Source organism: Anolis carolinensis, chromosome 1 (assembly GCF_035594765.1).
Source record: "Anolis carolinensis isolate JA03-04 chromosome 1, rAnoCar3.1.pri, whole genome shotgun sequence".
Lineage (NCBI taxonomy): Eukaryota > Metazoa > Chordata > Lepidosauria > Squamata > Dactyloidae > Anolis > Anolis carolinensis.
The window spans coordinates 78,806,666-78,834,463 of record NC_085841.1 but is presented as its reverse complement, the minus strand read 5'-3'; the positions used below and the strand labels follow the sequence as shown (position 1 = coordinate 78,834,463).

At 41.6% G+C, this 27,798-nt stretch overlaps 2 protein-coding genes across 2 annotated transcripts in view; both read left to right on the top strand.

Annotated features, from left to right (window-relative positions):
• Nucleotides 1-4,317, top strand: part of grm1 (glutamate metabotropic receptor 1) — a 255,315-nt gene extending 250,998 nt beyond the window's left edge. Inside the window, exon 10 of the mRNA XM_062977613.1 lies at nucleotides 4,254-4,317. Within this exon, the coding sequence (XP_062833683.1) occupies nucleotides 4,254-4,302 (49 nt within the window). The 3' untranslated portion in view covers nucleotides 4,303-4,317. The remainder of the gene's footprint in view (nucleotides 1-4,253) is intronic.
• A 6,215-nt stretch (nucleotides 4,318-10,532) lies between these two features.
• Nucleotides 10,533-27,798, top strand: part of rab32 (RAB32, member RAS oncogene family) — a 36,870-nt gene continuing 19,604 nt past the window's right edge. Inside the window, exon 1 of the mRNA XM_003215750.4 lies at nucleotides 10,533-10,991. Within this exon, the coding sequence (XP_003215798.2) occupies nucleotides 10,718-10,991 (274 nt within the window). The 5' untranslated portion in view covers nucleotides 10,533-10,717. The remainder of the gene's footprint in view (nucleotides 10,992-27,798) is intronic.

The following is a 27,798-nucleotide window of genomic DNA, read 5'->3' as shown; positions in this document are numbered from 1 at the left end:
AATGGAAAGATGAAGGGAAATGGGAATTTTAAAAATGGCTCAAATATTTATCAATATATATGCTCCAAGACTACATAACTGAAAGGAGAACAAAATATATGAATGGTCATCCAAAGGAGAACTGGGAATTGAAGTGGAAAGAACTTATAGGCATAGTGAAGGGGAAAGAAAATTATAAGGAATTGAACCAAAAAATCTTCATGATCAAACAAACAATACAAATCAATGAGTAGAGTCAAATCTGTTCCTGGAGGGAGGGGTGGGAGGAAGAGGGAGGGGGAAATGGCTGTGCTGGGCTGTGGCGCAAGCTGGTGAGCAGCCAACTGCAGCCAGCTGAGACCAATCACTCTGACCAAGAGGTCATGAGTTTGAGGCCAGCTCGGAGCCTGTGTTTGTCTTTGTTCTATGTCAAGGCATTGAATGCTTGCCTTATATATGTAATGTGATCCGCCCTGAGTCCCCTTCGGGGTGAGAATATAAATACTGTAAATAAATATAAGTAATAGATGTATAGAACTGTAAAAGATAAAATGTAATCAACAGAATGTGTTATATGAGGTGAAAATAATAAGATATTGTTGTGCATATGCAATTGTGACAATGTTTCAAATTACCTACATCTAACCAATAAAAATAATAAAAATAGTACTGTGTGTTATGATACAACTGGGCTCAAATGAAAGAGACATTCAGTTGCTGATATGCTCGAATGTCAAAAGAAAACCTAAAGTTGCACAACTCATGTAATGGAAAACTCATATAAGAGGGATGTCAATCAAGGGAAGCTAGATATAGTAAAACAAGAAATGAAATGCTTAAACACTTCAGTTTCTGAGGCAAGGGAGCTAAAATGGTCAAGGATGGGATATTTTCAACCAAAGAAGCCACAGCACTGAGTTTCCAGAGACCCAGGCTTTTTGATGACAAGGGGCTTTGGAGGGCTCTGGTTCATATGGCTGCCATACATTGAAGTTGATTTGATGTAATTAACAAGAGACCTCTTCCAGAAAATCAGAAATATCAGAGGCAAATTTCAGGCAAAAATGGGCATGATCAAAAACAAAGATGCCAGGGACCGAACAGAAGTGGAAGAGATCAAGAAAAGATGGCGAGAATATACAGAAGATCTGTATAGGAAGGATAATAATATAGAGGATAGCTTTGACGGTGTGGTGAGTGAATTAGAATCAGACATCCTGAGGAGCGAGGTTGAATGGGCCTTAAGAAGCATTGCTAATAACAAGGCAGCAGGAGACAACGGGATCCCAGCTGAGTTGTTTAAAATCTTGGAAGGTGATGCTATCAAGGTGATGCATGCCATATGCCAGCAAATATGGAAAACACAAGATTGGCCATCAGATTGGAAAAAATCAATTTATATCCCCAAACCAAAAAAGGGAAATGCTAAAGAATGCTCAAACTTCCGTACAGTGGCACTTATTTCCCATGCCAGTAAGGTAATGCTCAAGATCCTGCAAGGCAGACTCCAGCAATACATGGAGCGAGAGTTGCCAGATGCCCAAGCTGGGTTCTGAAAAGGCAGAGGAACAAGAGACCAAATTGCCAATATCTGCTGGATAATGGAGGAAGCCAGGGAGTTAAAAAAAAAACAACAACATCTACTTCTGCTTTATTGACTATTCTAAAGCCTTTGACTGTGGGGATCATAATAAACTGTGGCATGTTCTTGGTGGTAAGGGGATACCAAGTCACCCTGTCTGTCTCCTGAGAAATCTGTATAAAGACCAAGTAGCCACAGTCAGAAAAGATCATGGAACAACAGACTGGTTCAAGATTGGAAAAGGAGTATGGCAGAGCTGTATACTCTCATCTTACCTATTCAACTTGTATGCAGAACACATCATGCGACATGAGGGGCTTGACGATTCCAAGGCCGGAGTTAAAATTGCTGGAAGAAACATTAACAACCTTAGGTATGCAGTTGATACCACTCTGATGGCCGAAAGTGAGGAAGAGCTGAGGAGCCTTATCACCAAATGAAAGAAGAAAGTGCAAAAGCCGGGCTGCAGTTAAACATCAAGAAAACCAAGATCATGGCAACTACACCTATTGATAACTGGCAAATAGAGGGAGAAAGCATGGAGGCAGTGACAGACTTTATATTTCTAGGTGCGAAGATCACTGCAGATGCAGACTGCAGCCAGGAAATCAGAAAACATTTACTTCCTGGGAGGAGAGCAATGGCCAACCTCAATAAAATAGTGAAGAGCAGAGACATCACACTGGCAACGAAGGTCCTCATAGTCAAAGCAATGGTATTCCCTATAGTAACCTATGGTTGCGAGAGCTGGACCTTAAGGAAGGCTGAGCGAAGGAAGATAGATGTTTTTGAACTTTGGTGCTGGAGGCAAATCCTGAGAGTGCCTTGGACCGCAAGAAGATCCAACCAGTCCATCCTCCAGGAAATAATGCCTGGCTGCTCACTGGAGGGAAGGCTATTAGAGGCAAAGTTTTTTGGCCACATTTTGGCCACATCATGAGAAAACAGGTAAGCTTGGAAAAGATCACGATGCCGGGGAAAATGGAAGGAAAAAGGAAGAGAGGTCGACCAAGGGCGAGATGGATGGATGGTGACCTTGAAGTGACTGGCCTGACCTTGAAGGAACTGGGGGCAGTGACGGCCGACAGGGAACTCTGGCGTGGACTGGTCCATGAGGTCACGAAGAGTCGGAAAAGACTATACGACTGAGAGAGAGAGAGAGAGAGAGAGAGAGAGAGAGAGAGAGATTATATAGTTGTTTACTGTAACTTGTGTGTTGTGCATTGTGGTGATAATGGTGTTGGACTGGGACTTTCCTAAATCCTCACTGAGCCATGAAACTCCCTGGGTGACCTTAGGTCAGCCATTGCTTCTCAGCTTTACCTATCTCACAAGGTTGTTGAAAAAATAAGATGGCAAGGAAGCAGAACCACATATGCCATCTTGAGGTTATTGGAGGTCCGGCAAGCATCATCATCATCAAATACATAGATGATGATGATGATGCTTGTAATACATTGTATTACAAGGAAACCTTCCTTCTTTTAATTTAGAGCTTCTTCTTCTTCTGATTCTGTATATGATCTTCTCCATGTTGAAAATGTGCTAAAAGCTGCTCATAACATCAATAATGTTTGCATAAATGAAATAGAGTGCCAAAAACTATTTGCCTAACAGTTATAGTACACAACACCAGACATATATGCTATGTGAATAGGCTAGTCAAAAGGAGCTACATTGATGCCCACAGCAGCTAACACACCGGGACTCAATTTGATGCAAAATTAAGCACTTTCCAATAAGACCCAATCTAAGGGTCTCTAGATATTTTCAATATCAGGAGGAATATTCCCGGGAGCTAGATAAGCCTTCAACCACATTTAGATTTCTTTAATGAATATATGTGAGGACCCATAGATTTCACTAAGCATTTTACATGACTGAGATTGATTACTGTTGTTTTGTACCTGCAACTATTGCTGTATTTTATTGATTTTTAACCAGGGGTTTTTGTGAAGTGAAATATTTATGTTGACTATTATTGTTATCACTGTTATTGTTTCTGCAATTTTTGCATTTTGCGTGTTTGCACCTTTGAGTGCTTTGTGAGCTGCCCTGAGTCCCTCTGGAGATGATGGCAGGATTTAAATAAAGATGATGATGATTATTATTAGACAGGGTTCTGTTCTTTCAGGCAACTAGAAAGAAAAGTAGGGAATTCAATATCGCAGAAATCTCCACTAAATAATTCTCAGCTTTTAGTCCAGATTCAGACTAATTTAACCAATCATTTCAGAACATGGACAGTAGTCAAATGAGTCTAAATACTACAGCTCTGTTCCTTTTAAAAAAGAGGGTCACTCTTCTGAGTCAATTATAATGATGCAGAGAATACTGTATCACTTCTGAAGCAAACAACAATATTTACACTCCACCAGAAGACACAACTTCAACACATCTTTATGAGCCACTTGACTATTTTATTTATTTTATTTACATCATTTATATTCCGCCCTTCTCACCCCGAAGGGGACTCAGGGCGGATCACATCACATTACACATATTAGGCAAACATTCAATGCCTTTTTAACACAGGACAAAGACAAACAAACATAGCTCCGAGCGGGCCTCGAACTTATGACCTCCTGGTCAGTGACTCATTGCTCTCCCGTCTGCGCCACAGCCTCGGGACTATGCAACATTATAGCAAAATTGCTGTTGTTCAAGCTGGTTAATCATTCTTTTTCCCCAGAATCATAGGTGTAACAGTGGATACTATGAAGCAGGAAAATGTCGTCTGAGGAGCAGTGTATTGAACAAACAGGGTGAGTATATATATATATATATATATATATATATATATATATATATATATACACACACACACACACACACACACACACACACACACACATTTCTGTTCATAATTTACCAAGACTTGACCTGTTAAATGCTGATTGCCAAAGTAAATATATGAATCATTTATGAATCCGTTAAAAATGGCTTGTTCACTTACATCAGTGCTTCTCAAACTGTGGGTCCCCAGGTGTTTTGGCCTACAACTCCCAGAAAGCCAAACCAGTTTACCAGCTGTTAGGATTTCTGGGAGTTGAAGGCCAAACACATCTGGGGACCCACAGGCTGACAATCACTGACTTACATGGTTTATGGAAACACAATTCCATTTAGTATGGCCCACATTTCATTACCCTAGAGTAAAATTGTGAAAAGTTTTTTTGAAATATGTAAATTAGCAACTGGTCCTCCAAAACCTTTTGGATCCTACAAATATATTTTCTAGCTCTGAAACTTAAAGCAATATGGAGAAACAAGAAGAAACTTTGACTTGCCATACATTTCAACAGCATTGTCTACAGGGGATGGGCAAACAAATAAAGAGTAATGGGATATCCCTTGAGCAGCTATGAGAAGTAGCAGTCAGAACCCACCAATTCTTTACTATCTGGGAGCACGTTGTTTTATTTGTAAGTGTTGTAAACACACTCTGTTGTTTTAATTGTTACTGTGGTTTTGGAGAATATTCAGTGGTTTTGTCAAATTTCTGGTATTTTAGCTAAAATATTGTGATATGGTCTGATGCAGGAGGCTGCACCATGAAGTATTGTACTGGGTGACACTTACCCCACTGATGCCACTTTTAAATTAACTAAAATCAATAGTCAGTTCTCCATGTCCATAGAATCTGCATCCATGGATTCAACATGGATTACTTAAATTTCAAAAACCAAAACTGAACTTTCCAATTTTATGTAAGGGACACCCATTTAGACTATGTCATTTTATATCATAAGACTTGAGCATCCAAATATTTTGGCCTTGGAACCAAACCCCAGCATAACCAAGGCCCACTGTATTTTCATTGGGCATTTCTCTTGAACTGATTGTCAACCTTGCAGGTCATAACAGTTTAATGCTAGTTTGAAAACCTGGGGGCATCTACACTGTTGAATTAATGCAGGTTTACTCCACATTTACCACCACTGCTCAGTGCTATGAAATCCTGGGATCTGAAGTTTCTTTGGGATCTGTAGTTTGGTGAGGCACTAGGACTCTGGCAGAAAAGACTAAAGATCTTGTAATACTGCAAATCCTATGATCCCTGAGCCATGGCAGTTAAAATGGTGTCAAACTGCATTAAACCTGCAATGTAGATGCACCCATTATCTGATACATGAACCTGATGCCATGAGTTATGCTAAGTGATACCAACCATAGTTGTATCACTTGGCACATTTAATACTTCCACTAGGTATTTTACCAGAACCCAAACTTGTTCATAGCAACTCCTTAATTGCCATAACTCTTGACTGAATCTTGCTGCTACTTTGAAAGCCTAGCTACACTAAATAGGAGGAAAGAAAGTCACTCTTTATTGCCTCTTCCTTACTTCCTTACATGGAGCCCCGGTGGCAAAGTGTGTTAAAGCACTGAGCTGCTGAACTTGCATACCAAAAAGTCCCAGGTTCAAATCCCGGGAGCAGAGTGAGCGCCTGCTGTTAGCTCCAGCTTCTGCCAACCTAGCAGTTTGAAAACATGACAATGTGAGTAGATCAATAGGTACCACTCAGGCGGGAAGGTAACGGCGCTCCATGCAGTCATGCCGGCCACATGACCTTGAAAGTGTTTACGGACAATGCCGGCTCTTCGGCTTAGAAATGGAGATGAGCACCAACCCCCAGAGTCAGACATAACTGGACTTAACGTCAGGGGAAACCTTTACCTTTACCTTTACCTTACTGCGCTGAATCTCCATTCCAGCAGTAATGCAGTTTGACACCACTTGAATTGTCAGGGTTCAATACTATGGAATTCTAGGGTGTATAGTTTAATCATCACCAGAATCCTGTGGGAATGAAGGCGGCAGGGCTTGTAAAACTACAGCTCCAATGATTCCATGGCATTTAGCCATGACAGTTAAAGTGGCATCAGCCGACATCAATACTAAACGGTAGGTGCATCCCCAGCTAAGCTAGACAAGGGCAAGAAAAAAGTGTTCCTTTAGTGCAGGCATGGGCAAACTTCAGCCCTCCAAGTGTTTTGGACTTCACCTCCCACAATTCCTAACAGCTAGTAGGATGTTAGGAATTGTGGGAGATGAAGTCCAAAACACCTGGAGGGCCAAAGTTTGCTCATGCTTGTTGGAAATAGCAACCTCCCAAACCTTTCACTATTTATTTGTTAATGTATATATTTGCTAACCTGTAGTCTATGTGTATGTTGATTTGCCAGTTTGACCTCTTTGGTGTGAGAGAGGTTATAGACTTGTGATTGTACTAAGCATGTTCAGACTCAGGACTCCATTTTGCATGACTTACGGACTTTAGTGAGTACAACTATACCTAAAGACTATGGACTATTGATTAAGAATGATACCCTGTGTACTCAGCACACAGAGAAGGTATATCCTATCTGTAACAGAACTTCAGTAAGAAATGTGCCTGTATGGTGAATTAATACCAGATGTTTGTAAGTAAACAAGATACGTTATTTTTCAAAAAAGACTTTGTTTTTTTTATCTCTGTGTGCATATTTTAAACTAAGAGGTTTCAAGGGAATGTATATCTTTTGGGCAATTGCAATTTTAACAACCATCCTCTGCTAACCAAATATCTTTTTGTGACGGCATGTCTTTATGCTTGTCAGTTTAAAGACATGGTTCTTCACTTTAACACCCGATTTACCTGTATGCCTTTACATGAATGCTTGTGAATATCACTTGTTCAGAGGGTTGACTTCTGACAAGGTCATGCTTTTCTTGACTAGAGGTTTTCAAAAGGTGGTCACCACATGTTTACGGAGATTCACATTTGCCAAAAGGATATGTGCCCATAGACTGGGTGCAGTTATGTTCCAATAGCCTATGCAATAAGTTGTGTTTTGCAATAGGTTATAGAATGTCCAATAATTGCCATAGTTTGTAAGTCTTTTGAGGGTGAGAAGGGCAGGGTATATGTACAGCAAATAAATGAATAACACCATAGCTCCAATGATTCCATGCATTTAGCCATGGCAGTTAAAGTGGCATCAGCCTCGTTCAATACTAAAAGGTAGGTGCATCTCTGGGCAAACTTCAGCCCTCCAGGTGTTTTATAGAATCATAGAATAGTAGAGTTGTAAGAGACCTCATGGGCCATCCAGTCCAACCCCCTGCCAAGAAGCAGGAAATCGCATTCAAGGCACCCCCGACAGATGGCCATCCAGCCTCTGCTTAAAAGCCTCCAAGGAAGGAGCCTCCACCACAGCCCGGGGGAGAGAGTTCCACTGTCAAACAGCCCTCACAGTGAGGAAGTTCTTCCTGATGTTCAGGTGGAATCTCCTTTCCTGTAGTTTGAAGCCATTGTTCCGTGTCCTAGTCTGCAGGGCAGCAGAAAACAAGCTTGCTCCCTCCTGCCTATGACTTCCCCTCACGTATTTGTACATGGCTATCATGTCTCCTCTCAGCCTTCTCTTCTGCAGGCTAAACATGCCAAGCTCTTTAAGCCGCTCCTCATAGGGCTTGTTCTCCAGACCCTTAATCATTTTAGTCGCCCTCCTCTGGACGCTTTCCAGCTTGTCAACATCTCCCTTCAACTGTGGTGCCCAGAATTGGACGCAGTATTCCAGGTGTGGTCTGACCAAGGCAGAATAGAGGGGGAGCATGACTTCCCTGGATCTAGACGCTATTCCCCTATTGATGCAGGCCAGAATCCCATTGGCTTTTTTAGCTGCTGCATCACATTGTTGGCTCATGTTTAACTTGTTGTCCACGAGGACTCCAAGGTCTTTTTCGCACACACTGCTGTCAAGCCAGGCGTCCCCCATTCTGTATCTTTGATTTCCATTTTTTCTGCCGAAATGAAGTATCTTGCATTTGTCCCTGTTGAACTTCATTTTGTTAGTTTCGGCCCATCTCTCTAGTCTGTCAAGATTGTTTTGAATTCTGCTCCTGTCTTCTGGAGTGTTGGCTATCCCTCCCAGTTTTGTGTCGTCTGCAAACTTGATGATCGTGCCTTCTAACCCTTCGTCTAAGTCGTTAATAAAGATGTTGAACAGAACCGGGCCCAGGACGGAGCCCTGCGGCACTCCACTTGTCACTTCTTTCCATGATGAAGACGACGCATTGGTGAGCACCCTTTGGGTTCGTTCGCTTAGCCAATTACAGATCCACCTAACCGTAGTTTTGTCTAGCCCACATTTTACTAGTTTATTTGCCAGAAGGTCGTGGGGGACTTTGTCGAAGGCCTTACTGAAATCCAGGTAGGCTACATCCACAGCATTCCCTGTATCGACCCAACTCGTAACTCTATCGAAAAAGGAGATCAGATTAGTCTGGCATGACTTGTTTTTTGTAAATCCGTGTTGACTATTAGCAATGACCGCATTTGTTTCTAAGTGTTCGCAGACCACTTCCTTGATGATTTTTTCCAGAATCTTGCCTGGTATTGATGTGAGGCTGACCGGACGGTAATTGTTTGGGTCGTTCTTTTTCCCCTTCTTGAAGATAGGGACCACATTCGCCCTCCTCCAATCTGCTGGGACTTCTCCCGTTCTCCAAGAACTCTCGAAGATAATTGCTAGTGGTTCTGAAATAACTTCCGCTAATTCCTTCAATACTCTTGGATGTAGCTGATCTGGCCCTGGGGACTTGAATTCGTTTAGAGAGGCCAGGTGTTCCTGGACAACTTGTTTCCCTATTTGGGGTTGGATTTCCCCCAATCTTTCATCCATTCCATGTTGCTGAGGTTGAAGATGGCTTTCTTTTTGTGAGAAGACCGAGGCAAAGAAGGCATTGAGCAGTTCTGCCTTTTCCCTGTCCCCTGTCGCCATCACCCCATCTTCTCCTTGCAGAGGCCCTATCGCCTCCTTTTTCTTCCTTTTTCTACCAACGTAAGCAAAAAAGCCTTTTTTGTTGTTTTTTATGTCCCTGGCAAGCCTGAGCTCATTTTGCGCTTTAGCCTTGCGAACCTTTTCCCTACAGGTGTTGGCTATACATTTGAATTCTTCTTTGGTGATTTCTCCCCTTTTCCACTTCTTGTGCATGTCACTTTTGAGCTTTAGCTCAGTTAGAAGTTCTTTGGACATCCATTCTGGCTTCTTTGCACTTGTCTTATTTTTCTTCTTTGTTGGCACTGTTTGCATTTGCGCCTTGAGTATTTCACTTTTGAAAAACTCCCATCCTACCGGCTGTTAGGAATTATGGGAGTTGAATTCCAAAACACCTGGAGGGGTGAAGTTTGTGTTAATGTGGGATTTGTGTATTGGTAGTGTTTAAATGAAATTTGTGTCTTGTCTGTATTGCATACTGATTGCATCTTTCCAGAGTCTGGAAAGAGTTAATTACTGAGAAGCTGTGATGACCTTGATGTGTGGCTGGAGCTGGGGAGTATCCAGTCACAAGTGTGTGTGCATTGCTGATTGCATGAGTTCAGTTCTGAGTAGAGTTGAGTTCTGTTTGCCTAGAGTGAGAGTCCTGTGTTTGTCTGCAAGTCTGTCTTGTTTATTACTGCTAACAGTAAAACTTTGTATATAGTTTTACCAACGTCTCGGATGTCTCTTCGTTCTGCGTTCCACTGATTCCATCCAACTAGTGCTGCGCTGCAAATTATTCTGACAGTTTGCTCATGCTAACTTTCGTGCCTCTTTCCTGTCCCACCTGGATTGCCTCGCCACTGTAGAATGGACGCAGTCTGACACCCTGGCTCCATGCTATGGGATCGTGGGAGTTGTAGTTGTGAGCCCCAGCCCTTTTTGGCCGAGAAGGCTGAAATCTTTGCCGAACTGCAGGATCCCACAGCCTTGAGCCAGGGCAGTTCTAGTGGCAGGCAGGTCAAAGGAGGAGGGAAGAGGAGAGCCAGTGGCTCTTGGCCCCTCCCCTTCCCCTCTGAAGCCCCTCGGGCCCAAGTCACGTCTGGACGCCGCCCTCCGCTCTTCTCGGCATCCGGGCCGGGGCGGGCCTGCTCCTGCCCGGCTTCCTCCGCCCCTTTCGGGAGTTTTATAACTTGTGGGGTTTCTTCCGCGTCCTGTGACTCCAGGTCAGGTGGTTGCTTCTCCTCGCCTCTTTCTTTCCTTGGCTTCCCCGGTTTGGGAGGCGAAGCGGACAAAGAAAGTGGCCCAAAGAAGGCCGAGAGAGAGTAGAGTGGGCGGCTGGGTCTCCCTCCTTTGCTCGCCTTCTTCCCAAGTGTCCGGCTCTTCTGAGAAGTTTGGAAGAAGGGGGAAATGGCTGGAGGAGAAAGAGGAGCCGGAGGAGGTGGTGGAGGTGGGAGCAACGACAGCAGCAGCGGCGTTTCAGGAGCGTCGGAAAGCCGGGAGCATCTCTTCAAGGTGTTGGTGATCGGGGAGCTGGGCGTGGGCAAGACCAGCATCATCAAGCGCTACGTCCACCAGCTCTTCTCGCAGCACTACCGGGCCACCATCGGCGTGGACTTCGCCCTCAAGGTCCTCCCCTGGGACAGCCGGACCCTGGTCAGGCTCCAGCTCTGGGACATCGCAGGTGAGGAGCGAGGGAGGGGAGGAGGACCTTGGCAGGGAAGGGCCGAGGAGGAGAGCGAGCAGCAGGGTCCAGCCCCGGGGAGCCCAGGACTCCTCTGCCCGTCCTCCCGGTGGGAAGGAGGGAGGGAGGCACAGCATGCCTTTGGGGCGGGTCTGCAGCAAGGCCCAGGGCCCTTCCACATAGCCCTATATCCCAGAATATCAAGGCAGAAAATCCTACAATATCTGCTTTGAAATGGGTTCTCTGAGTGGGGTTTTCTGCCTCGATATTCTGGGATATAGCGCTGTGTGGAAGGGCCCCCAAACGCTAAGGAAGTGGGTTGTTGTGAGTTTCCCAGGCTGTATGGCCATGTGCCAGAAGCATTCTCTCCTGACGTTTCACCCACATCTATGGCAGGCAGCCTCAGAGGTTGTGAGGATTCCTCCAGGCAGGAAGAAGCCAGGCCTTGGAGCTGGCAAGGTGATTAATGACAACATTCAGACAGGAGTTCTTTCTCCCACCCTGGACCTTCCACAGATATATAAACCTCCCTTGCTTAGTTTCCAGTATACCTCACAACCTCTGAGGATGCCTGCCATAGATGTGGCGAACTGTCAGGAGAGAATGCTTCTGAAACATGGTCATACAGCCCAGAAAACTTACAGCAACCCAGGCTGATTTTCCTTTTTGTGGAGTCCAGCTGAAGCATTTTCTGTGGAGTCCACTGTAAACACTTCACGTTGTGTAAATGGGTGGTGTTAAGAAACCTTTTGCTGTTGCCAAATTTATCATGACCCCAATATTGAGCCAAACAGAATCCCATTTGTGACTGGGACTCACAATGTAAGAAGCCATGGCCTTTTCTATTTTAGCTGGTCTTGAAGGTGCTGCAAGATCCTTTTGCAGTGGGCAAACATAAGTTCCTGGAAATGATAGCCATGTCCTGTATTAAATTTGTGCGACACTCCTTTGTCATGTGCATGCTATGAAGGCTAGCTTTTATGGAATGGGCATTTGTACAATGTTTACATCTTCAAGTCAGCTGCTAACTTATGGTGACTCCATAAATTTCATAGGGTTTTCTTAGACAAGGAATACTCAGAGGTAGTTTTGCCAATTTCTTCCCCTGAAATATAGCCTACAGCATTGGTTTTCAACCTGTGGGTCCCCAGGTGTTTTGGCCTACAACTCCCAAAAATCCCAGCCAGTTTGCCAGCTGTTGGGATTTCTGGGAGTTGAAGGCCAAAACATCTGGGAACCCACAGGTTGAAAATCATTGGCCTACTACAGTATCTGGTATCCTTTGAGTCTCCCATCCAAGTACTAACCAGAGCTGACCCTACTTAGCTTCCAAGATCAGATGGGTTTCTCAAACCATGCTCTTCCATAAGTTTTGGACTTCAGCTCCCACAATAACTAACAGCTGGTAAACTGGCTAGGATTTCTGGGAGCTGAATGAAGTCCAAAACACCTGGAGGAGCACAGTTTGAGAAACACTACTCTAGAATATTATACTGTTTGCATGCACCAGATTGCACGATGGGTTTTCACACATGGTATATCCCTTTCTACATAGAAATGATATTAAGCTAGGGAAAATGCCAACATAGAGGCCCTAAGATCCAATGAGCCCTGACATAAATGTGGAAATTTGGAAAAAAGCATTAGATTGTGCAAGTTAGTGAAGGCTTTGAAAATGTGCTGGATATTGCTAATTGTACTGCTGTGTGTATGTGTGTTTCATTGTGTATGTTTCAATCTGGTTTTGATTTTTTATTAATCTTGTTTTAAGATTTGTGTCTTGCGGATTTTGAACAATGCCTTTTTTAATTGTTGGAGACTGCTTTGAGTCCTGATCTGGAAGAACGGCAGGATAGAAATAGAACAATGATAACACATTTCTATTAAAAATTGAACTTTGGTCTTTGAAAGGTTCTTGCTTTCCCAAACAACTGCACAAAGAGCATAGTTTCTTGTATTTTCAAGAATGCATTTTAGGTCTTGAGTGCCTACATATAGGTATTAAGGAAAGAAAACATTTTCAGTTGTACCAGAAATTAGAAATAGGCAGGAATGCTAGTTGATAGATTCCGAGGTTTTGACAAAGAAAATAACTTTCCAAGTTCTGTGTTATACTTTTCCAGACGTTCTTAATGTCAATTGAATAGTAGAAAATTCCTTTACATCTGTGCTGTTCCCCAAACTATGGATTCTGGAAAAACTATTTAAAATAGTATACAGTATTTTAAAAATGTAAATGATCTTGTACATTCTGCTATTCTCACTAACTTTAATAAAAATAGGAGCTTTCTTTAATAGTCTCTCTTTTTAACTTCTGGCAACTGTTAAATTGCACAGAGCTTTTGATGTGGCAATTCTTAGTTGCATCACCAATCCTCCGTGAGCATCCCGTGTAAGTGTGGTTTTTCCTGGAAGAAGTGTCTTCCCTTAATTTAAATGCTTTCTTTGGTTCCTCTTTTCCCTAGTTTGGAGAATGGACAGCTTCCATTTTGACCTGCTGTTAGGATTATAAACCATTTTATACAGCAGTAAAAGGCAAGAAGTGGTGGGGGGGTTTTTTTTGTCTTCTTTTGCCAAGTTGACAATCTTCCAGTATGGGATCAGCATTCTCTTCTGAACACAGTTATTTTGAGGAACAGCCATTATTTCTCATAATGAGAGCAAGAGGATTAGGGACAAAAATGCATATTTAATTCATTCACACTAAGAATACTGTAGAAGCATTGGTTTGCTTCCCTGTAAGTTGTCTGCTACAACATCAAAATCACTTTGGAGCAGGAGAGCTTGGTCAGTGGCCATCCTTGCTGGGCGTTCTGGGCATTGTAGTCCAATATGTAACTCTGCTGAGCTCTGTTTATATACTCTTAGTAACATGCTTGGACAAGAGAGCTTCATATACAGAAATGCACCATACTTTCACCAGGGTGCAAATGAGCAAGTTGCTCAGTGAAACATTTCACATATTACCTGTTAAAGAGAACTGAGTTGACTAACATGGGATAGCACTTGTGATTCTGATGCAGGTATTTATATCATTAGTCTTTTTTTAAACGAAATGCCACCTTTCGTTCCTGTATTACTGCCTAATGCGGAGATGGAATTCACGAGGCCCTCCAGATAATGTTGGATGGAAGCTCACAGTATTATTTTACCATTGGTTCTTCTGGCTAGGATTTTTGGGGAGTCCAACAACATCTGGATTGCAACATGCTTCCCACCCCTGGCCTAATAGAGGGGGAAATGAATGCCAATATCATGAATATAATAATAACAATAACAACGTTTATTTTTACTCCACCCTCTCTCCCCTAATGGACTCAGGGTGGCTGAATATGAGAGCTATATTGTCATCTTTCCTTAAGATATTACTTTCCTCACACGTACACACGCACACACTTATGTCACAACAACCATGCAGTGTAGGTTCAGCTGTACATTGAGTTTTCATGGCTCAGTGGCAATTAGAACCTGAATTTCCTAAGCTTGAGGCCAACATTGTCATCACTGAAGCTTCTCCTTCTCAGATTCTAGATTTCTTCAAGGTGAGATCTTGGAATTATTTTGCCCTGCAGGTAATGGATACCGTTAAGGGCTAACAAGCTTCAGTGATGAGGGCTAACAATCTTCAACTTGTTAGCCCTCATCCAGTTCGACACAGCTGCCAGGCACTGGTTTAGGGTCTGGGCTGCTTCCTTGGAATTCAATGGAAAAGAGTAGTAGAGATGGCACCGAACTGCAAAACTCCGGATGACCTCACCTAACGGCTTCATGTAGATGTTAAAGAGCTTGGGGGATAGAGTGGAACCTTGGGAAATATTTAAAGAAATAAGACCAATAATAAAAATAGAGATAGAGAATAAACCTAAGTCAGCATTATTACTTATGCATGACAATACAATCCCCACATAAGAGGAGAAAGAACTGGTTTCTAACTTGATAACTGCAGCAAAATTGTTAATAGCAAAAAACTGGAAAGAAAAAAAAATCAAATTAGAAGAATGGTACAGGGAAATTTGGAACATAGTTATTAATGACAAGTTGACTTGCAATATTAAAATTAAAAAGGGAATATCGAAACAGATTTTTGGAAAATATGGCAAAAATTTATTAAGTATATTTTTAATGAGGGAAAGGGCCAGCAACAGAGGCAGTGAAATTTTGGACTTGCGAAACAATATGAGTTGGTGAAGGGGGGCACAAAGTAAGGGGCTGGGGGGGAGGTATAACAGTAATAATAACAATGACAATAATAACAATGAAAAATAAAACATGTATAAGTAGATAAAAACTGTAGTAGAGAGATATGTAGTAAAATTGTAATCGAAACTTAAAAATTGATAAGAAATACGCTTAAAGATGTTCTTGATTTTTTTATTGTTGGATTGTATACAGCAGGGGTCCTCAAACTTTTAAAGCAAAGGGCCGGTCTACAATCCTTCAGACTATGGAGGGGCCGAATTATCATTTGAAAAAAAATACGAACAAATTCCTATGCACACTGCACATGTCTTATTTGTAGTGCAAAACAACAACAACAATAATGAAAGAACAATACAATATTTAAAAATGAAAACAATCTTAACCAATATAAACCTATCAGGATTTCAATGGAAAGTGTGGGCCTGCTACTGGCCAATGAGATAGTCAAGTTAATTAGGATTGTTGTTGTTGTTGTTGTGTGCCTTCAAGTCATTTCAGAATTTGGGTGAGCCTAAGTCTAAAATTAATTATTTATTTACTTACTACATTTATTTACATTTATATCCCACCCTTCTTACCCCGAAGGGGACTCAGAGCAGCTGTATGTACATACAATATATGATATTATTAGCCTAGCAAAATATTAGCATTATACATTACTATATTGAACTATACCACTATACTGTAATACTATATGTAATATATAACATATAATTAATATTATTATATGGTATTATTATTAGTATTATATTGTATAACATTATAATATTTTTATCAATATTATATGTATATACAATATATTATATTATAAAAATGATATAAAAATATTATATTATAAAACTGAGGGCGGGGGCCAGGTAAATGACCTTGGAGGGCCGCATCCGGCCCCCGGGCCTTAGTTTGGGGACCCCTGGTATACAGTATGATATGTCTAAGATATTGTAAAAGGAGGAAAGAATGTATACTTATACATTTTGAGTGGTAAATTAATTTAATTTTTTTTTAAAAAAAGAATGGAATCTTGCGGGACCCCACAGGTCAAAGGCCAGGGGTCTGAGCAGGTATCCCCCAGCTTCACCATCTGGGGGCAATCCCTCAGGAAGGAGCAGAGCCACTGCAAAGCAATGCCCCCAAGACCCATTCCTGAGAGCCACCCCAGAAGGATACCATGGTTGATAGTATCGAAAGCCACTGAGATGTCCAGGAGAACCAGTAGGAATACACTCCCCCTATCTAGTTCTCTGCGGAGGTCATCCACCAAGGCAACCAAAGCCATCTCAGTCCCGTGGCCAGGCCTGAAACCAGACTGTGACGAATCAAGATAATCGGTCTCTTCCAAGAATTCCTGGAGCTGAGAAGCCACCACCCTCTCCAGTACTTTGACTTAATGTCAGGGGAAAACCTTTACCTTTACCTATGTGTACTATAGATGTGTGTGTCCTATTTTGTCAAGAAAATTTAAATTCTGTACAATAGAAGCGAACAGTGTAATAGAATAAACACTGCATGACAGTATTGTAAACAACATAAGAAATGTTGAAATGCCCTAGGAGAAGTTCGTCCAAAGTTATAAAGTCACATAAAAAGAAACAGTAATACGTTTGTCTGCTCATGAAAATAATTGTAATTCTTCTATCCACATCCACCAATTTATCTTCCCATGTGCCATACAAAAGCCTATTGTATACTGGCATTACCTGCAAGTTCATCTAGGTTACTTATGGGTTTATGAACTCCGAATCTAAGGATTAAATGTGCCTGGTTGAGTTTGATGGAAAGACTGCTGCAATAGTAGCCAAAGGAATGATGAAATTTGTCTGGCCTGAATCTAACTTCAGTTGAAGTCTGTTAGAAACAAGTGCCCCTGCATCCAAATGTTGAAATGTTCTACTTCAGGGAGGTAATAATAATAATAATAATAATAATAATAATAATAATAATAATACTGGTCCTAGACACTTGGGAAGTGTTCGACTTGTGGTTTTGTGAAACAAAATCCAGCATATCTATCTTGTTTGCTGTGTCATACAACGTCGTTGTGTCAATAATAATAATAATAATAATAATAATAATAATTTTATTTTTGTACCCCACCACCATCTCCCCAGAGGGACTCGGGGCGGCTCACAGATATAAAACAAGCATATAGTGATATCAAATACAAAAACACACAAATTTAAAAGGCATAAAATAAAATCGCAATCATTGTAAGACACATGATAAAACACAGCAATAAAATCATAAAATGAGCTGGGCAAAGTGCACTGAGTGAAACCTGTAAACATGAAAGAAGTTAATGTGCTATAAGGTCATGGGAAGAACCTTAAACTGGGGTGAACTCTGTGGCTATGTCAAAGAGTTAACCAACAGGTACAACTGGTCAGAAGTAACCACTAGTATAAGGGTTCAACATACAATGGGCGGTACTTATTCGAAAGCCTGTGTGAAGAGCCAGGTTTTCAGGTTCTTCCTGAACACTTCCAAGGTGGCAGCTTGCCTAATTTCCCTGGGGAGCATGTTCCAGAGCCGGGGGGCCGCCATGGAGAAGGCCCTCTCCCTCGTCCCCACCAACCGCACTTGTGACGGAGACGGAAGCGAGAGGAGGGCCTCCCCCAACGAACAAAGAGATCATGCGGGTTCATAGGGGGAGATGCGGTCAGAAAGGTAAGTGGGTCCTAAACCGTTCAGGGCTTTGTAGGTCAACACCTGCACCTTGAATTGGGTCCGGAAAATAAACGGCAGCCAGTGGAGCTCCTTAAACAGGGGAGTAGACCACTCCCTGTAATTTACTCCTGTTAGGAACCTGGCTGCCGCCCGCTGAACTAGCTGGAGTTTCTGGGCCGTTTTCAAAGGCAGCCTCACGTAGAGTGTGTTGCAATAATCCAATCTAGAGGTAACTAAGGCATGGACCACAGTAGCCAGATCAGACTTCACGAGGTATGGTCGCAGCTGGCGCACAAGTTTTAGTTGTGGAAAGGCCCTCCCGGCCACCGCCGACACCTGAGCATCAAGCGTCAACGCTGAGTCCAGGAGGACCCCCAAGATGCGGACTTGCGCCTTCAGGGGGAGTGCGACCCCGTCAAGCACAGGTTGCCACCCAATACCCTGATCAGACATGCGACTGACCTGGAGGACCTCTGTCTTGTCGGGATTAAGCTTCAGTTTATTCACCCTCATCCAGCCCATCACAGCGGCCAGTCACTGGTCCAGTATCTGAGGGGCTTCCTGGGATTTCGGTGGAAAAGAGTAGTAGAATTGGGTGTCATCTGAGTTAGGTAGTCAGTGTAACAGGATTTTCTAGCCAATTTCCACCATTTCCATAAAAAATATGTACATTGCCCACTCTGCTGTTAGAGAGACCTTTGAATAAGTCATCTTACAGGTTTTTTGTGAATGTGCCCTGAAAAGGTTCTATCCCTTGACTATCACTAGTAATCTCACTGCATTTAATGAAGGGCTTTGGCCACATATCCCAAAGGGGGGAAGACTTCATAGTGATTACTAGCACAGTTTTATCTGAGTTTTGCTACTTTACTGTTGTTTCAAATGTCAATGCATGTTAAAAATATATGATTTTAAAAGGCATAAATGAGAACTGACACCCATGTGTTAATTGTTGTGATAAGCAGTTTTCATTTTGTTTGTCAGTATACAATGTTCATTGGCACCTGTATTTTGCTGACAGAAGCACCCAAGGAGTAGTGATTGTGCAATATGTAACAGCATGTTTTCTTCTTTACTATATAATCTTACCATGCTGTATGAACCAGACATGTGTACTCATAAGAACATTTCATTGAGTTCAGCTAATCTTGCACTCAGGCAAACAGGATAAGATTACAGCCTTCAATCTATATTACAGCTGCTGGGTAAGAATTGTAAAAGGAACATTTCCAGAGATTTTCAGACTTTCCAGAACAGGGTTGAGCAGTGAAAATATGAAGTTTAGTAATGTTTAAGGGGAAATTATGTAATGGACATGGGATTAAAACTAGAATTGGAGTTATAAACTAGAAGTGATTTTGTTTTTAGGAGCTGCACTGTGTATGTATGCGCGCCTTCATATCGCCTATTGAGTTATTGTGACCCCATAGTTGTTTTTTTAAAAAAAGCAAGGCATATTCAGAGGTGGTTTGCCATTGTCTTCCTCACTACACCATGGCATTCCTCATTGTCTCCAGTCCAAGTTCTACTAGGGATGGCCCTGATTAACTTCCAAGATCAGATGGGCTCTAGTATCGCCAGGGTGTTTTGTCCTCTAAGCGTATTGTGTTGGTTTGCAAAAAACACTGAAGTGTTTGGTTGCTTGCTTACTTCTGAGAAATAAGACAAACAATCATAATCAGACAGACATTTTATTGATACTTTTGTAGCAGTTATTTTACTGCTTTTTTGTGTGTCAGGAGCGACATGAGAAACTGCAAGTCGCTACTGGTGTGAGAGAATTGGCCGTCTGCAAGGATGTTGCCCAGAGGACGCTTGGGTGGTTTGATGTTTTTGCCATCCTTGTGGAAGGCTTCTCTCATGTCCCCAGATGGAAATGGAGCTGACAGAGGGAGCTCATCCGCGCTCTCCCCAGGTTGTATTTGAACCAGCAACCTTCAGGTCAGCAACCCAACCTTCAAGTCAACAGTCTTGCCGGCACAAGGGTTTAACCCACTGTGCCACCAGGTGCTAAATGAATGTCTTATACCTGCCTTCAAAATATTTAGAATTGCTACAATAGCAGTAGTTTATATCTATATATGTAATGGGTTTTTCTGTTCATGATATGTATTTGTCCAAGTGCTATAATAAAGCCCCTTAATCTACTGCTGCTGGCAGTCAGAGGATATATTCGGAGAGAGATTTTGCCACTTAAATGCAATGAGAATGATGACTTGCTCCTGCATCAAGTTGTCTGCCTCTTCTTGCACCACCACAATCCTTTTAGAGAACAAGAATTACAGGCAGCTAACTATTCTGGCTTATTGGTTAATGAAATAACATGTACCTGGAATAGTACTGTGCAAAGTAAAATAAGTGTTGTGATATCTTATTAATGAATTAGAGGTTTTTTTTACTGTGCTTTACTCCCGAAATGTGATGCAAGGCAGCTTACAAGTAAATTACTACATCATTTCTAAAATAATATGAGATACAAAACTTTAAAAAACAATTATATAATCAAACTAATTTAAACAAATATTTACAGAGAATCCATTTGAACATAATTAAAAATAATGAAAAATTAAAAGCACTTACTAGACATTAAATGCAGCACAGTCATGGTCCCTCCTTTTATCAACCTATGAAAGGCTGTAATCTTGTTTAAATAGAGAGCAGAGAGTTGGTCAAATGAGCCTTTCTTGGGAAGGAGTTCCATACCCTGTGTCCTTACCAGACAAGCCTAGTGGGGTGGAGAGAAATCCTTCCCCCAAATAGTTTAATATTGGGCAGTCACATATGGAGAGAGACAGGCTCTCTAAGCTGTAGAGGGCTTCACAGTCATGACCAGCATTTTGAGTTATGTGTGGAAAACAGTAGCCAGGGAAGCTGTTACATTGAGGAACCTATATGTCTCCTCAAACCAGCCCAAGTCAGCAGTCTAGCTGCAACATTTTGGACCTGTCGAAGTAGTGTGAACATGAAGAACCAAACGTTTCACATATTTTTGGATGGGAGTTTAAATCCACAATCAGCCCTCCACATTTGCTGGGTTTAGGGGCCAAGTACTCATGTGAAAGTGAAAAAAACCTCATGAATTGCTGTTTTTATTTTACTTGAGGAAACACCTATTTATGAATTTCTAGGTCTTCCAACATTGGAGGACCTAGAGATTCCTAGGGAGGTATTATCTCAGGTAAAATTTGATTTAAAATATTTTCTCTAGAAATCTTTAGGTTTTCCATCATGACTAGAGGAATCTGACCATAGAGTCACGCTGGGTGACCTATAGAATTCTAAAGAGAACAATTTAAATCAAATCTGTGAATAATCAAATCCGCAAAAGTCAAAACCTCAAATATGGCAGGATGATACTCATTTGTTACAATGAATTATCTGAATCTTACAACTCGTGTGACCCATCTAAAAGTGATCCACAGAAGAAGGGCCACATTCAGTATGAAAAAATGAAACAACTCCAAAAGAATAGATGCACATTAGCTGGTATCTTTAGTGATATATGTGTTCTTTATGCAAGCGTATGTCCCTTGTAGAATAGAGTACGAGGGTCTGCCCAAAGCAACTCATAAGGCTACAGTTTCCAAAGGCAGCCCTGTGTATACTATGTTGTAGTAACCAAGACAGTATATTAAAACAGTGCATGATCTAAGGAATTACATGGCAATGTGTACAACCACACTACTGCCTTGGGAAAGTTAGGAGAGCCCCTTCATCAAGGGAACCTTCATCTGCAGTTTGGGCTATGAGTGGCAAAGGAGAACAGGAGACAAGCAGGTGGTGGGAAAGCCCTGTAGTGGGGCTGCTGATACTGATTTGAACCATAGAAACTGCCTTTCTAGTCCTCTGGGAAGGACAAAGGCTTCATAGAAGAAGTGCAGAACTTGAACTATAAATAATTAATAGAGAAATTAATGCATAGTCAAAAGTATGTGTCATAGAATCATAGAGTTGGAAGAGACCTCGTGGGCCATCCAGTCCAACCCCCCTGCCAAGAAGCAGAAAAATTTCATTAAAGCATCCCTGACAGATGGCCATCCAACCTCTGTTTAAAAATCTCCAAAGAAGGAGCCTCAACCACACTCTGGGGCAGAGAGTTCCACTACCAAACAGCTCTCACAGTGAGGAAGTTCTTCCTAATGTTGAGGTGGAATCTCCTTCATCTAAGTCATTAATAAAGATGTTGAACAGAACCAGGCCCAGGACGGAACCCTGCAGCACTCCACTCGTCACTTCTTTCCAGGATGAAGAAGACGCATTGGTGAGCACCCTTTGGGTTTATTTACTTAACCAAAAAGAGATCCATCGAACTGTAGTTTTGCCTAGCCCACATTTGGCTAGTTTGTTTGCCAGAAGGTCATGGAGGACTTTGTTGAAGGCCTTATTGAAGTCCGGGTACGCTACATCCACGGCGTTCCCTGTATCTACCCAGTTAGTTTCTCTATTTAAAAAAAGAGATCAGATTAGTCTGGCATGATTTGTTTTTGGTAAATCCATGTTGACTATTAGCAATTACCGCATTTGTTTCTAAGTGTTTGCAGCCCACTTCGTTAATGATTTTTTTTATAGAATCTTGACTATTAATCAATGTGAGGCTGACCAGACGGTAATTGTTTGGGTCATCCTTTTTTCCATTCTTCAAGATATGGACCACATTCGCCTCCTCCAATCTGCTGGGACTTCTCCTGTTCTCCAAGAACTCTCAAACATTATTGCCAGTGGTTCCGAAATGACTTCTGCTAGTTCCTTCAATACTCTTGGGTGTAGTTGATCCGGCCCTGGGGACTTGGTATTCCTGGAGAACTTGTTTCCTTATTTGGGGTTGGATTTCCTCTAATCCTTCATCCATTCCATGTTGCTAAGGTTGAGGATGGCTTTCTTTTTGCGAGAAGACTGAAGCAAAGAAGGCATTAAGTAGTTCTGCCTTTTCCCTATCCCCTGTCAGCATTTTCTAATGAAGCTATAGTAACCTAAAACTAAATATTTCCATTTCCCTTTGAAGTTTTAAAAATCCAAAAGCATGTTAAAATAACACACTTTGGAAAGTCTCCTTTTAAGTCTTCTGACAGCCAAGGTTCTGGTTACTATCCTTGAAAAATTATGGACTGCATCCCTAAGAAATGACACTTAGTTGGATTTTTATAGCTTGCCAATGAAGGATCAAAAATCTTCCTACAAATGAATTTCAGAATCAGATGCTTCTGTGAATCAAATCTGTGCCCTCTTGATGAGGCGTGTCCTTTTCTAAAAGGGTATGTTGCTTTGGCTTGAGCATGTGATAGTCATTCTGCTCAACTTTTGACATCTGCTGTCTTTATAGTTCACATATTGAGATATTCTGCAGCCAAAAGAAGTTTGGGTTTCTGAAAAAAGGCATTAGCATCTGTAACCAAGATAAATGTTTAAAAATCAAGGGAAATGAATCATCCATCTATTAGCTGGGAGGACTAACTTCCATTACAAGAGTCAAGAATGAGGTGGATGTCAATATTCTTGTGAGAGTCACTTTTGGACATGAAATAGATCTTCGCACACTATTTCCCAAGGCAAAAAATTACCTTCTGGCTCACAGAATTTAGTGTTTTCAATTGTTCATTAGAGTTGTTTTGGTTAGTTTCTTTGTACATGTGCATGTGTACATTTGGTACAGGGTATCCCCATTGATTATATAGGTTTTTCTAAGATAAGGAATATGCAGAGATGGTTGTGCCTATTCCTTCCTCTGAAATACATCCTAAAGCACCAGCTAATTCTTGGCATTCTCCCAACCAAGTACTAACCAGAGCTGACCCTGCTTAGCTCCCAAGATCAGACAGGATCTGATGCCTTTAGAGCAGTGGTTCTCAACCTAACAGCCAGTAAATTGGCTGGGATTTCTGGGACTTGTAGGCCAAGACACCTGGGGACCCACAGGTTGAGAACCACTGCTTTAGAGGAAGCTTTCCTTCCAGTATTTTTCCTTCCAGGAGGGAAAAACCATTCTTGAAGAAACTGGTTGATTCCACTTCCATACCTCACTTTTACATCCCTTTATGAGTGACCGTATCTCCCACTATAAACCTGCCCGATCTCTCCGATCATCTGGGGAGGCCCTCCTTACGCCAATTCCTATTTCCCAAGCCCGCCTTGTGGGTACTAGGGAGAGGGCCTTTTCTGTTGTGGCCCCTCGACTATGGAACTCACTGCCCATTGAGATCAGGCAAGCTCCCACTCTGTTAGCTTTTAAAAAAGATTTAAAAACATGGCTCTTCCGCTGTGCTTTTGGAGAGTAACTGTTTTTATTCTTCTTCTTGTTCCTCTCCAACATCTTTCCTCTAGACGGTTCCACCTTCGTATGTCCCTGCTCCCCGTGGTCTCCATTCCCTTATCTTTCTCACCCGAGTTTTAATCTCTGTATTCATGCGGCCGGCCCTGTTTTTACTGTTTTTTGTGATTTGCGTTGTAGTGTATATTGTATATTATTATTTACTGTATCGTTTATTGCTCTATATTATGTTGTATTCATACTTGTTATATTGTTTTGCTCTGGGCATGGCCCCATGTAAGCCGCCCCGAGTCCCCGCTGGGGAGATGGTGGTGGGGTATAAATAAAGTTTTATTATTATTATTATTATTATTATTATTATTATAAACCTGTATAATGTGGAATGGAGATGGCAACTCAGACGTTGCACATTCCTCACTAGTGTGCCCAATAGCACACTTTAATGACATAACTTAAGATTTGAAAAATCATTGATGCAATCCATACCCCAGTCTACACCAGCGTTTATTTCAAAACCCATTAAATAATTGCTTTAATTCACTTACAATTTATGCAGTGTACAGATAATGTCAATATATTATATAGTTATTTTTAGCTTTTTTCAGATCTTATCTGTGGTAATTGTTCTTAGTAATGTAACTACATTGAAGCCAACTTGTTTGTTATTTTTAGGCATCCTGCTTAAAAACTTGCTAAAGAACACTGTTTCTTTTAAAAGGCTTTAAACTTCTGCCTAATCAAATCATGGAAAGTAGTAAATGAACAGGGGTTTTTGGTCATGAAGACCAGAGTAAGTGTTAATGTGAAAGAAGCTGTTTTGTTATTAAATGTGTACTTTTAATCTGTAGTCAGTCAATTAAATTGTAATTCAGCAGTCTACCACCCAGTAGTTCAGAAAGGCTGACATTTGCTGCCTGTTTTGACAAACTGTTCTAGAAAGGATGTGCCACATCCGATGTGGACTAGTGATATGACTTCCCAACTCCATCAGTTATTTCATTTTGTAAATGTAACTGATTTTCCAGTTTACCCTGCTTTATCCCAGAGAGAAAATTGTACAGTATAATCTCATATCCACAAAACTGTGAATAATAATGAACCTTAATTTTGACAATACTTGGGCTGGAAACATACCATAGAATCACTCTAGAAGCCCACAAACACTTCCAGGGGCTGTTTTGGGGAGTATGGGTAAGTGAAACTAGGGATATATCTCAGTTGGATGACTGGCCATCAACAAAGGACTAACAGTTAAAATTACTGAGGTCTCCATGTACTCTTATTTCATGTGCAATAGAAGACAAGGAAAACAATATATAGGGGCAAGCAGGCTTCTCACTATGTCATTTTTGGCCCCAAATCTGCCACCTTAGCATGTGTTGGGAGACTTTTCAAGGGCAGATTGTACCTGAACACAGACAGCTGCTATCTCAGTAGAGTCACTCAATAGTGAGGCGTTTGTATTAAGCAAGACTAAGTTATATCACACACTTTCAACAAAAAAGAATTCCTGTGGTTTATAGCCATTTTATTAGCAGCATGACACAGCAAAAGGGAAAAGCAATTACTCATTCTGCTGTCACATGAGGAAAATCTCGTGAATGGAGTCCTCTTGTCTTTTAGTACATTTTTCAAACCTCCTTTTAGTAAGAAAAATGACGACATGTTATTCTGTACACAATTAAATCTTAATTTCAAAGATGTAACTCTTCTGAGCAATATCAGGGGAACACAATATTTGGAATTAAATTAGGTTCATAAAGAACAAGAAAACAGTACAAAACTTCCTCCTTCTGTGATGCCAGATAAATGAGTCCTTTAGACTCTAAAGGAGCAAGTGAAGACACTCAATTGCCCTTCTTGAATGGTTCTGCTAGAGATTTGAAGTGTTTTCACACCACACCCAATTATAGCTCTGTGATTCCACTTCACTGCCATGGCAACATCATGCAGAATCCTGGGATATGTAGTTTAGTGAGGCACTATGGCTTTGGGGTGTGGCTATTCCAACCAGTCAGAACCTGACTGGCAAAAGTCACTCAAAAGACCTTTTCATTGGCTGCCCCAAGACTAGAATGACCTTCCAAGAGAGCAACAGCTAAATCAGCTGTCAGAATTTAAGACACAAGACCTATCTCTTCTGGCAGGCCTTCTTCTTCTTCATTCGCACAGTCGTTTCCGACTCTTCGTGACCTCATGGACCAGTACACGCCAGAGCTCCCTGTCTGCCGTCGCTGCCCCCAGTTCCTTCAAGGTCAAGCCAGTCATTTCAAGGATACCATCCATCCATCTTGCCCTTGGTCGTCCTCTCTTCCTTTTTCCTTCCATTTTCCCCAGCATCATGATCTTTTCCAAGCTTTCCTGTCTTCTCATGATGTGGCCAAAATACTTCATCTTTGCCTCTAATATCCTTCCTGGCAGGCCTACCCAGTCAATTTTAGCTTGTGAATTTTATCTCCATTTATTAGTGAATTTTAACCTGCAGTTCAACTATGTGTGTCTTGTATTTTATTAGTGTTTTATTTCTGTTTTAATGATGTACCATGTCTTTAACTGCAAGGAGAGGCAGGTAATAAATGTATTCTTCTTCTTCCTAGGCGATCCCTCGTCGTCTGAGTATAATAGCCTTCCAAGTGTAGTGTCTTGGTAGTGGATATGTAGGTGACTGTGGAGCCCTATTCTTGACCCGCATGTTCTTCCACAGTGAGAGTATTTTTCCAGGTGGAAAGCAGTCCCTGTCAGGGTTGGCTTGACGCGCCTTCCTCTTGGCATGTTTCTCCCTTTCGCCTTCCATTCGTGTCTCTTCAAATTCCACAGCACTGCTGGTCACAGCTAACCTTCGGTTAGAGCGTTCAAGGGCTAGGTCTTCCCAGTTCTCGGTGTCTATGCCACAGTTGTAAAGGTTAACTTTAAGCCCATCTTTAAATCTTGTTTCCTGTCCACCAACATTCCATTTTCCATTCTTGAGTTGAGAGTATAGTAACTTCTTCGGGAGAAGGTGATCAGGCATTTGGATAATGTGGCCAGTCCACTGGAGTGGATGGTATAGGAAAATCACTTCAGTGCTGCTGGTCTTTGCTTCTTCCACCATGCTGACATTTGTCCGCCTGTCTTCCTAAGAGATTTGCAGAATTTTTCAGAGGCAACGCTGATAGAATCATTCCAGGAGTGTGACGTTGGTAGACAGTCCATGTTTTGCAGGCATATAACAGGGTTGGGAGGACAATAGCTTTATAAACAAGCACCTTGGTGTCCTTATGGATGTCCTATTCCTCAAACATTCTCTGCTTCATTCATTATTATTATTACACTGTAATTGTGTAACATAAAATGCCCCATCTCATTTGTCTTCTCCTGTCTGCATACAGGCATGCTTAGTGTATTATACATGGTCTCAACTAGGTACAGTATTTACTATATTTCTAGAGTAGGGTGGCTGTCAATTCCTGTTTAACAGGTTACTCTAGAAAATATAAATGCTGTAAATACTAGTACTTGAAAATAAAATGCGGGCTGCATTTATCTACCCACCAGCATTTTCATATTTGTCTTGGAACTGTGTATTTACTTGCCAACTATGTATTGGCATCCTTTTTGTAAAGTAGATGGAAACAATGTAGATGATGCCATATATTATTTAGCTTTTTTGTTTTAATCTCTGTTGTAGCATGTTTTTGT